Here is a 12,136-nt window from a genome sequence, read left to right on the forward strand (position 1 = left end):
AGTCATAAACTCCTAATTTTAAAACTGAACCTCCAAAGAAGAAGGGAGTCAACAACCAGCACCAAGCAGAGCATTCGGGCCCTCAAGCATAGCAATTTGAGTTTGTGAAGTAAGTGTGTTTACAGTGATTATATAGATTTACTAGGACAAAATATAGACCACGCTGGAAGAACAAGACAGTATGAAAAACAGGGGAAATTTAGATTTGAAAAAGAACTAAGTGTGCTGATCGTAGAGGAAAGTACTCACGTGAATGGACAAGGATGACTCTGGAGGGATGCTTGCCTGGCCTGCTTGAGGCCAGAGTTCCAACCCCAGCACTGCACACACAAGGGAGAAAAAATATTTAAAAGAAAAGTGCATAAACACAAAAGCCAGAACACAAATAGGCAGTGCCCCTTGAGTTTCAGTGAACATCAGCAGTAACAGGGAGTCTGTGAAAGGCCGGCTTCCTGGACCCACCCTCTGCTGTGTGCTGACCACAGGCTTGGCTGGGTAAGGAGGTTGCTGATCCCGTGGGTCACATCTCTGATGTGTGCTAACCAACAGATAGACACAGCTGAAGGAGAAGTTAGCGAGAACCAGGTCTGTGAGAGAGGGTGAAGCTGAGGGCTAGGAGGAGGAAGAGCCGCTGAGGAACGACGAGATGAGATGGCCAGGTGTCAGTGTCCTAGCGATTGCACCGTGGCAGTGGAAGGAATAGCGGAGAAGCCAGATTTGTAAAGGGCACTGAAAGATGAACCCCGAGTGAGCTGGATAAAGGCAAGGCCATCCAAACGTTCCACAGAAAAGCCACGGACACACAATCCTCAAAGCTGCCCTGCAGCACATTCCCTACAAAGAAAAAGCCAGAGAGCAATTATAGACTTCTCATCAGCCATAGTAAATGCCCTAGACAGTGAGTGTAGTGTCTGCTGATCAAGGGGAAAACCAACACGGAACCTAGAATTACATGCCCACTCACCCATCACTCAAGAGCTATAAATACTCCTTTCCCAAACGCCCTCCTGAAAGAAATCCTGGGAGATGCATTTAAACAGAGGGAAATGAATCCATGGGGAAGGAGGCGCAGGAAAACCATGTAGACCGAGCTGTAAGCAGGTATAAGGGCCCGAGAAAGAGCAGCATGCCAAAATGTCAGGTGGTACCAGGAAAGGCAGGAGCAAGGACACTAGAATTAAAGCCATTGCAAGTCCTGGTTCATGAGGGAGGAGACTTTTATGATACAATTTACTTTTAATTAATTTGTTTCATTACAGCAACTTTAAAAATGATTTTATTTATTATTTTATACATATGAATGCTCTATTTGTATATAGAGCCTGCAGGCCAAAAGAGGGCATCAGATTCTATTATAGATGGTCGTGACCCACCGTGTGGTTGCTGGGAGTTGAACTCAGGACCTCTGCAAGAGCAGTCAGTGCTCTTAACCATTGAGCCATCTCTCTAACCCCCAGTAAGACAGTTTTTCAAGGCTGGATGCAGTGGTGCATGCCTTTAATCCCAGATCTTGAGAGAGGAGACAGGTGGGTCTACGTGAGTTCAAGGCTAGCCTGGTGTACATAGTAAGTTAAATCCCTGTCTCAGTGGAGCCGGTGATGGGGGAGGTTTTATTATTGTTGTTCAGATTAGACTATGTAACTCAGGCTGGCGTCTTCACATTTAGGACTCTCCTGCCTCGGCTTCCCAAATGCTGGGACTGCAGGCGTATGCCACCACACTGGGCATATAGCAGCACGATGTTACACACATGCAATCCCATGTGTGGAAGACTCGGGCTGAGGTGGGAGAATAGAGTGTGAGGCCAATGTGGGCTGCATAGTGAGACCCTGTGACAAAATAGCAATGACAACAACAAAAACCCAAATGAAAACCTAACCAACCAATAAAATAAAGACTAGAATGTAAACTAAGTGAATGGAAAGAAACAACTGGAGAACAGAAACCAGATGCTTCAGAAACCAGGAAAGAAGAGGTACATGTAAAAGCATGAAGACTACAAATAAAACCAGGCAAGAGAACTGTAACAAAAGTACACAGAATGGCTTGTCCCATGGTTTCCAGACTGGGTCACAAAAGGATAGCCTCAATGCCAGAGGTTCGGAAGATACAAAATGACCCACTCAAAGAGGGAAGCAAAGAGTTGAGAAGTGATACCATATAATCACTAGTCCATAAAAGGCGGCCTCTCTGGTATCCAGGGCCCAAGCCATGCTCCTTCCTCATTGGTGCCCAGACAGGTACTCAGCAGACAGCCTTCAGCAAGGCTCTGGGGCATATCAATTATGGTCAATTAGTCAAGGAACAGAGATGCAGGAGGCCCTGAGGCATGGCTGTGACCCAACAAGCAAAGGATCCTCTACCCTCCGGAGACTGCATCCTTCACTGCGCCAGCGCTGGGAGCCTTCTGCTTTGCTTCCCCAGCCTCTTCTCCTCCCAGCTTGTGCTCCTTGGGAGTCACTAACATCCCTAAAGTCCTTCTTCCCACCTCTCATGGAAGGAACCTGCTTCCCTGTAGAGAGCAGCAGGGTGGCATCTCCAGACCATCAGGTGCTTCACTTTGCTGTGTGTGACGAAAACCCTCACATCTTCTCCAGGTTGTGACATAGTGGTAGCGTGGTTGCCTGCAACATCCATCATATGTTGTGTATAGATAACTAGTCCAAGAAACAAAATCCAGCAGAGTGGACAGATACAGGTCCTCACGAGGCCCCAGCCTTGGATGTAGTGACTGGTTCTAACTTCACTCCCACATAGTCTGGGTTCTCAGTGAATCAAGTGGTTTGCTTCAGCAAAAAGGAAAAAATAAAATTATTTTTTTAAAAAAAGGTGACCAACCACTTTAAACACATGGGGATAAAGATGACCTTAGCAATAAAGGAATAAGTGCTATTTTCTACTCATTAGATTTTTTTGTGCATGTACATGTATGTGTAGTGTGTGTATGAATGTGTGTTTGTACATGTGTATGTATGTGTGCGTGTAGAGGCCAGAGGTCAGTATTGAGCCTTTTCCTCCATTGCTGTACACCTTATTTCATCATACAACTTTTATTAAAATGAAAGATCATTGTGCCTAATACTGTTGAGTTATTAAACACATTCAATACACACATGTCAAGAATCAGCTAGAATCTTCACTATCCTATAGAAAAGTGCCAGGCCTTGACTCAAACAACCATCTTTTTTTTTTTTTTTTTTTTTTTTTTTTTTTTTTTTTTTGAGACAGGGTTTCTCTGTGTAGCCCTGGCTGTCCTGGAACTCACTTTGTAGACCAGGCTGACCTTGAACTCAGAAATCTGCCTGCCTCTGCCTCCTGAGTACTGGGATCAAAGGCGTGTGCCACCACGCCCGGCTAACCATCTTATTTTTAAAGATAGAGTCTCCCACTAAGCCTGGAGTTCCGCAGGGAGGCATCTCTCTCCAGCACCACTGCCTTCCAGTGCTGGGTGCAGCCATGTGTCACCCTGCCTGACTTTACATGGGGCTGGGAGTCCACATGCAGGTCCTCATCCTTACACTCTTGCTACTTGACCCAGTGAGCCATATCCCTGCTCCCTCATTAGAGTTTTAAAGTGCCATTCACACCCACTGGCTAAGCTGATGGTTCACAGATGTGCCAGCACCCATTGCTGACACTGCTGCTCCAGAGCAGGGTTCGGTCTATGGCCTAGGTGAATGTCAGTGACCACTAAACACTAGTGACATCTACAACAGGAAGCCAGCTTTGCTCTGCTCTGATTTGGTTTTGCCAGAGATCTGAAAAGACCTCTCCAAGCTTCCTACAAAGAGAAAATGGAACTTGCTAGTTATGAGCTTTGGGACTTTTATTAATAAGACAGCGGGAAGGAGTTTTACAAACATCTCCCTACCCACCCTCTCTCCTACATGTGCAAACTGACCTTTCTTGAACGTAAAGTCCACTCAAATAATCATTAGGATGTCAGGCCATGGCAAACACGTCACAAGAACCTTCTGGAGACATCACATGCCAAATCCAGGGTTGGCGCTTGTGAGTGTCACTGAAGGACCGGTCCATTCCCTTACTTCTCCAGCATTCTTCCAGTAACTATAATGGATTAAGCACTTTCCTTCAAGGCAATTAGGAAAGCTCTAGGGAATAGGCCAGGGCAGTTGTTGCTATGTGATTGTCTGTTTTGCCAAGAAGTAAGGCAAACAAGTGAGCTCAGAGCACTTGGGCAGTAGAGATTGTGAAGGTGACTGCAGTCCCAGCAGCCACTGCTTTCCTCCCCCACCCCACCCAACCCCAGAACCTCTGCACTATCTGGCCAGAGCCCAGCGTTGTGAAATTACAGAATCACGTATGTGCTTAGTGCTTGCTAAACTCCTGGGAGGAGACCACACTTCTGAGTCATTGGCTCCTCTGCCTCTTGGTTTTGAGCAGCCAAGGCAATTGGAGGATTCCCCATGGCAGATGACTCCACTTTTTTCTTTGCTAGTTAATTTTAAGAAAGATTAACACAAAGATAACTTACGTAGGCAGGGTTTTGTTAGCATTTTAGGTGTTGGTTTTGTGCCAACTCCATTTTACAGATTAGGAAATTGAGGCTCTGAGGGCACAAGCAACTTACTCAAAGTTGTACAGAGCTAAGATTCAGTCTCAGAATGTCGGTTTAGGGTTTTCTTTCCTTTTTCTCCCCTACCCTCTGCTTCCCATTGTTTATATATATATATGTGATACGTGTGTCCGTGTGGTGAGGGAAGAGAATGAATGCACTGTGACAGTGTTCATGTGGTGGTCAGACGACAAACTCCTGTGCCACCCCTCGCCTTCCTCTCTGTTTGAAACAGAACTCTTTGTCATTTGTGGCTATATGCACGAGGGTTTGGTATGCCAACTTCCAAGGACCCTGATGGAGCTGCCCCCTATCTATAGGTGGGTGTTACCATGCCAAATCTTACCTGGGTTCTGAAGATTTAAACTCAAGTCTTCATGTTTGCATGGCAAGAGCTTTACCCACAGAGCCAGCTCCACAGCCCAGAGCTGGCTTTCTAAACTAATACAGGTTTTCTAAGTTGCCTTTCATCAGAATCTTACATATTGGAAGAATTAGATAGTTCCAGGTGCATATATATACATATATACATATATACATATATACATACATACATATATACATATATATATATATATATGTATGTATGTATGTATGTATGTATGTATGTATGTATGTATAAAGACAGCCAGACTTGGCATGTATGCTCAATGGTTGAGCTCTTGCCTGGCACGTGAAAAGCCCTGGGTTTGATCCCTAATAAGGCAAAATAAGTAACTATCAATAAATCACAACAAATAAAAACTGATGCCCAGCCAGGCATGGTGGTACATGCCTTTAGTCCCAGCACTCAGGAGGCAGATACAGGTGGATTTTTATGAGTTAGAGGCCAGCCTGGTCTACAGATTGAGTTCCAGGATGGCCAGGGCTTGTTAAGAGCCTGTGTCTTGAAAAATCCAAAATTAATTAATTAATAAAAAATAAGAATTGACACTGGAATCAAGAAACTTCTGTTTTATTTGCGAATCAAACTCAAGTCCATAACTGGTCATCTTCCTGTGCACACTGAAAAAACAAACTGGCTCCCCACGGTGACTTAAAAAACAAAGTGGTGGGAAGCTGGGGGGTGGGGGTTCGGGAGAAGAGAAACTGCTGCGTGTTAACACCACATGCTGTGCTCTGGTATTTGCTGATGGGCACAAGTCCTGCCATCTGAAGCGCTTTCCTAACTGTGACAATAGTCAGTGGGATTAGCCCAGTTCAATGGGTGCCTGTCCTCCCCAGCTCACAAAGGCTTTCTCTAGAGCTCCAGGATCACCTGGCAACGAGAGCCTCATCAACAAGGCTGCTACTGCAGCAACAGCATTCTGCCAAGGTCAGTGGTGCCCAGCAAAAAGAAGAAAGTCAAAGAAAAAGGCTTCTGGCCCAACAGAGGAGCCCACACTGTACTCTCTGCAGAGCCCTGTGGCTAACAGGTGTTTTTGTTTGTGATATAGGTCACAGTCAAACAACTATAGGCAAATGGGTATTTAAGCAAAACTGTGGTGTGGCAGGTCCTCACGGAACTCTATTCACAATAGTAAAAGGTGGCAATAACTCCAATGTCCATGAAGAGGCAAATGGATAATCGTTCTATAGCATAGTTATAGAGTGGGATGCTAAGTAGCAAGGAATTGGGGTAAATCATAAAGCCTTATATGAGTGAAAGAATCCAGATACTAAGAGCCCATGGGCAAACGGTTACATTTATGTGAAATCTCCCAAATAAGGAAATCCACAGACAACTCTGGAGGCTAAAGCAGATTAGTGGCCAGGGTGGGGAGAAGAGAGAATCGGGAGGTCCTGATGAATGGCTACAGCATTTCCTTTTGAGCTGATAAGAGTGTTCTTGAACTGGATGAGTGGACGTGGTTGCACAATGTTCTGGATGTATTAGCACCACGGAAGTGTACTTTACATGGTTAAAATGTACTGTTTATGTTGTGTGGATTTTACCACAATTAAGTAGAAAGACAGCCGTCAGGACTACTGGTAAGTCACAGATGTTCCCAAGACAGACAATGGCAACACACTTCTAAGAGGTAACAGGTGGGCCTTGCACCGAGAGAGGAAGCAGGAAATGGGAAGGAGTGGCTCTAAGCAGGGAGGGATCTGAAGGCCAAGCCTGACTCCGCCCAGTCCTTTCAGGAACTGTTTGTGCCCTGGGGGAGGCAGATGTGTGGGTAGCCTTATTAGTCTCAAGATCCAATTGTAGCTTGGTAAAGCAGATGAACCCCTATCTAGATGGCTTCCACAGGAAGGCTCTATCTCTAGGGCTAGGGGGCAGCTCCCATTTGGACCGACTGTGCTGTCCCCTGATCTCTTCCGAGCTGCCTTCACTTGTTTCCTGTATGCACCCAAGGTCCCCCTGCAGCTTCTAATTGCCCTGCTTCTGCCTCATCTTATCTGTTCCTGTCCAGTGGACCAGCAAGTCAAGGTTATGGGTTCTAAAAGATGAGAAAAAACAAGCAGACTGCACCCTGGGCATCTGGGAGCCCAGGAAAGATAAATGTAGTAGCCGCTATCTGGGAGACCACTGGCCTTGGCATCTAGTGCGTGCCTCCCCCACATCCACATACTAATCCCAACACCAGGAACTCTTCCCCGAGTATAAAGCTTTGCCTTCATTTTAATGAGTGAAGCTGATCATGAAAGGGAACCCACAAAGTGGTCCTCCTTAATAATCTTAAGCAAGGAGGTTGTCCCATGGCAACCTCCTTGGCTATCGTAGATCTTCAGCAACTTTAACTTCTCTTTCAAAACAAACTTGAAATCATAGTTAACCACTTAGGCTTGGAGTCAGCTTATTGCCGAACAGTCTCTCCAGCAAGAGGGAAATGGAAAGGTATCTGGGGATGGAGAAGGGGGTAAAGGCTGTGCTTAAGAGTCTGCTTGGGCTGGGTGTGGTGGCGCACACCTTTAATCCCAGCACTCGGGAGGCAGAGGCAGGTGGATTTCTGAGTTCGAGGCCAGCCTGGTCTACAGAGTGAGTTCCAGGACAGCCAGGGCTATACAGAGAAACCCTGTCTCGAAAAACCAAAAAAAAAAAAAAAACAAAACAAACAAACAAACAAAAAGAGTCTGCTTGGTTTTTAATAGTTGAATAGTATTCTATTGTATAGATATATCACATTTTTCTCAATCTATTCTTCAGTTGAGGGACATCTAGGTTGTCTCTAGTTTCTGGCTATTATGAATAAAGCTGCTAAACACAGTTAAGTAAGTACCCCTGTGGCATGGTGGGGCATCTTTTGGGTATACACCTAAGAGTGGTATAGCTGGGTCTTGAGGTAGAACTCTTCCCAGTTTTCAGAGAAACTGACAAATTTATTTCCAAAGCGGTTGTACAAGTTCGCACTCCACCAGCAATGGAGTAGTGTTCCTGTTTTACCACATCCTTGCCAGCATCTGCTGTCATTTGAGTTTTCTATCTTAGCTATTCTGACAGGTGTAAGATGAAATTTCAGGGTCCTTTTGATTTGCATTTCCATGATGACTAAGGGCTTTGAACATTTCTTAAAGTGTTTCTCTGACATTTAAGATTACTCTCTTTTAGAATTCTGTTTAGCTGTACCTCATTTTTTATTTGGGTTGTTTGGGTTGTTGGTGTCTAACTTCCTGGGTACTTTATAAATTTTGGTTATTAGCCCTCTGTCAGATATGGGGTTGGTAAAGATCCTTTCCCAATCTGTAGGCTACAGTTTTGTCCGATTGATGATGTCCTTTGCCTTACAGAAGAAGCTTTTCAGTGTCATGAGGTTCCACTTATCAACTGTTGATTTTAGAACCTGAGCCATCGGTGTTCTGGAAGCTGTCTTCTTACTGATGAGTTCAAGGCTATTCCCCACTCTCTATGTTATTAGATTTAGTGTATCTAGTTGTATGTTGAGGTACTTTGATCTTCTTGGTATGCTGGTTGTACTTTGATCCACTTGGACTTGAATTTTGTGCAGGGTGATAAATATGGATCTATTTGCATTCTTCTACATGCAGACACCCAGTTAGACCAGCACCATTTGTTGAAGATGCTTTCTTTTTTCTTTATATCTTTTTTGTATGGTTTTGTCTTCTTTGTCAAAAATCAAGTGTCCATAGGTATGTGAGTTAATTTCAGGGTCTTTGATTCAATGCCATTGATCAACCTGCCTGTTCCTGTACCAACACCTAGTAGTTATGCTTGCACACAGGAGCCCAGCATGGCTGTCCTTTGAGAGGTTCCACCCAGCAGCACTCCACAGCCAGACATTAGATGGAGCTTGGGGACTCTTATGGAAAAGTTGGGGGAAGAATTGAGGGCCCTGAAGTGGATAGGAACTCTACAGGAAGACCAACAGAGTCAACTCACCTAGACCCTTGCGGGCTCTCAGAGACTGAACCACCAACGAAAGAGTATACATGGACTGGATGGAACTCATCTTCCCTGAACATATGTAGCAGACATGCAGCTCAGACTTCATGTGGGTCCTGAACAACTTAGAGCCAGGGCTATCGCTAAAGCTGTTGCCTATCTGTGGAATCCTTTCTCCTAACTCAGCTGTCCTGTCTGACCTCACTGGGAGAAGAAGCACCTAGCCCTGCAGAGACTTGATGTGCCAGGGTTGGGGGGATACCCAGGGGGACCTCCATTCTCTCAGAGGAGAGGGAGGAACTATTGGAGGGGGAACAGCAATCAGGATATAAAGTGAATAAATAAGTAATTTACATGACATAATAAAATAATAAAGATGTGTGAAAAAGAGTCAACTTTGTCATACAGCACATCACTCCTGCACACTTCTGCACAGCACCCCATCCCTGAAATACTATCTGCTCTCTTTTCAGCTTAGTTCTCTCATCTTTAGAATGGGTCTAATCATTCCTATCTCAATAGAATGAGTAACAGGGTCTCTTAGATCCCACACTGGACTCAACTTCTCCGTGTAGTTGGAAGGTGACTTTGAATTTCTGATCCTCCTGCCTCTACCTCCTGCGTGCCAGGATTCCAGAAATCTGCCACCACATCTCGTAAATCAGGTATTGGGGTGGAGCCAGGGCTTTGCTGGTTACTGCTCAATAGTAGATAGAGCACTTGAGTAGATGTAGATGTAGATGTAGATGTAGATGATGTAGATGTAGATGTAGATGTAAATATAGCAGATATAGAAGGAAAAAGATACTCAGTTGAGGGCTATAAAGTGGAGCTGGGAGAGAGTCTTGTTCTATAACTCATTCTGGTTTTGAAGTCACAATCTTCCCTGCCTCAGCCTCCCAAAGTACTGGGATTGTAGATGTATACTGCCAAGTCTACCTATCATACATAATTTTGATATTAATTACATGTTGAAATGACAAGATTTCAGATATTAGTGAGTGGATAAAATTAATGGATATTAGTAGTGTTAATTAATTATCTAGGTCAAATAAATATATTATCTAAAGGCTCATCTGCTTTTTTTTTCAAATGAGATGGAGAAAATTTTAAATTAGATGGTATATTTTTTTATGGGACAGCACAAAATCTAGAATATTCTCAACATAGCATTAGTATGGCAAGTCCTCACGATCATTTATTCTCCAGTACGAAATGAGCAGTTTGGAGTGTAGATAATTCAGGTAAGAACAGTGTTTTCTGAGACTCAAAAATACGTCGAAACGGGGATGGGGCGTAGCTCAGTGGTAGAGCACTGGCCCAGTGCTGCAAGAAAGAATTTTACAAGCTTACAGTACATCCAGTTGATTGAGAAGGCTTTCAAACGCAGACTTGTAAAGGGGCGCTTGGACGAGCGGGCAAAGGGGACCAGCTGAGCTCTGTGCTTTTCCAGGTTCGCTGTGACCCTGAGATTCAGGAGCTGCGGCAGTGGCAGAAGAAGCTGCGCGAGGACAAGCACATCCGCCAGCGGGTGAAGATCTTCTGGGCCAAGCAGGAGCAGAAAAGTGAGTGGCGGGCTCCACGGCCCTCGCTGGGTGGGAAAAAGCCTATACTTCGCCTGAGCTCACAAAGGACGCCCTCAGAGGTCCGCAGAACTCATCTGTGTGTGGTGCGCACGCGTGCATGTATGCGTGTGTGTGTGTGTGTGTGTGTGTGTGTGTGTGTGTGTGCGCGCGCGTGCACCTCTGAGTGTGAGTGAGTGTGGGTACATGTGTGTGTTTGTGAATGTACGTGCACACATGTGTGCCTGAGTGTTCTGCTTAGCAACTGGAGTTAACAGGATGTAAGTCACATGATATTTCTCTCCCTTGTGGACAACTTCTGTGTCACCTTGTATTCGAGGGCTTTTATTTTCTAGCTATGAGAGTCCAAGAACTAGCTGTGATTTGGGGAACTACGTTAATGGCAACACACTCTTCCCAACTCCTTGTGTCTTTCTGAACGTCAGTAGGTTCGGTTCCATCTTCCTTTTTGTCATGAGCAGTTTTGTGTGTCAGTTTGGCTGGGCTGGGGAATACTCAGATAGCTGATGAATGCGTTAGCTGTGAGGGTGTTTCTGGAAGTTAGATGTGAGTGTGAACTGGTGGGCTGAACACACGGGTGGCCTCTCTACTGGTGAGGGCCTAAAGAGGATAAAGAGTGAGGAAGGTTGAATTAACTGTCTATTTACACAGAACACCAGTATCCCCTTGCCTTGGGGCTCCTGGCCTTCAGGCCTCAGGTATGAGTTTGCAAGCTCTCAAACGTCTGATTTACCTCACCACATGTGTGGGCATGTTACTACACATGCCTATACCCCCCTTCACTCCTCCCCTGCTTGCAGATGGCAGATGGCGGGGCATCTGTGCGCCTGTATTTTGTATTACTAAATCCCCTTGTTTATCTATGTGTATATTTTTGTACTGGAAAAAGAACATAGCAGAATGAATATCAGCATATCAATCATGGTAGGATTTCTGGTTTCCTTCCTTTTTTGGCATTTTTTTTTTCTGTCTTTCCTACTGTGGATATATGGTAAATTAAAGTTTAAAAGTAAAAGAGAGTTAGGGGGAGGTGCTAGAGAGTTGGTCTGGTCAGTGAAGCGCCTACCACATACACATGGGGACCTGAGTGGGATCCCCAGCACCCCAGTAGAAAGCTAGGAGCAGCAGGGTAAGGCAAGTCCAGTGCTGCCAGGTGGGACAGCAGGCTGTCTGCAGCTTGCTGTTGGGACAGTTCAGCCTAATTGGTGAACTGCGGGGTCAGTGAGAGACTCTGTCTCAATATGGTAGATAAGTGGTTGAGGGAGGTACCCAGTGTTTACATCTAGCCTCCACATGCAAGAGTTCTCATGTGTACATACCAATGGGAACACATATAACATACACACACACACACACACACACACACACATACACACACACACACACACACACACACACACTCAAGAAATAAAGAAGGAAGGAAGAGAGGGAGGAGAGTGGAGGGGAGGGAGGGAGGGAGGAAGAGATGCAGCTTCAGTAATTACCCCATCTCCTGTTGGGCTGGCTCAGCCCTGGCCTTTCTTTAGTACAACTGCCATTTCAGTTTGGTTCAGAACTAGGACGCAGTCAGGACTGTAATCAGTTTAAAGGTCACAGGAAGCACAGTGCACCTATTTATTGCTGCTCCGTTTTCTCCGGAGTTGATCGCTG

At 45.2% G+C, this 12,136-nt stretch overlaps 1 protein-coding gene across 6 annotated transcripts in view; it reads left to right on the top strand.

Moving 5' to 3' along the window:
• Iqck (IQ motif containing K) overlaps window positions 1-12,136 on the top strand; it is a 116,369-nt gene that overhangs the window by 75,477 nt on the left and 28,756 nt on the right. For 5 of the 6 annotated variants that reach the window (XR_003946504.1, XR_378252.4, NM_001374605.1 and 2 more), the window contains one exon: window positions 10,357-10,468. Coding sequence is in view for 4 of the 6 variants with exons in the window: in NM_001374605.1 (NP_001361534.1) it covers window positions 10,357-10,468 (112 nt within the window). In the remaining 2 variants the exon portion in view is untranslated. Of the gene's footprint in view, window positions 1-10,356; window positions 10,469-12,136 lie in introns of those variants that run through there. The other variant, XM_006507986.4, reaches the window with a different exon arrangement.

The sequence above is a fragment of the Mus musculus genome, chromosome 7, assembly GCF_000001635.26.
Source record: "Mus musculus strain C57BL/6J chromosome 7, GRCm38.p6 C57BL/6J".
NCBI lineage: Eukaryota > Metazoa > Chordata > Mammalia > Rodentia > Muridae > Mus > Mus musculus.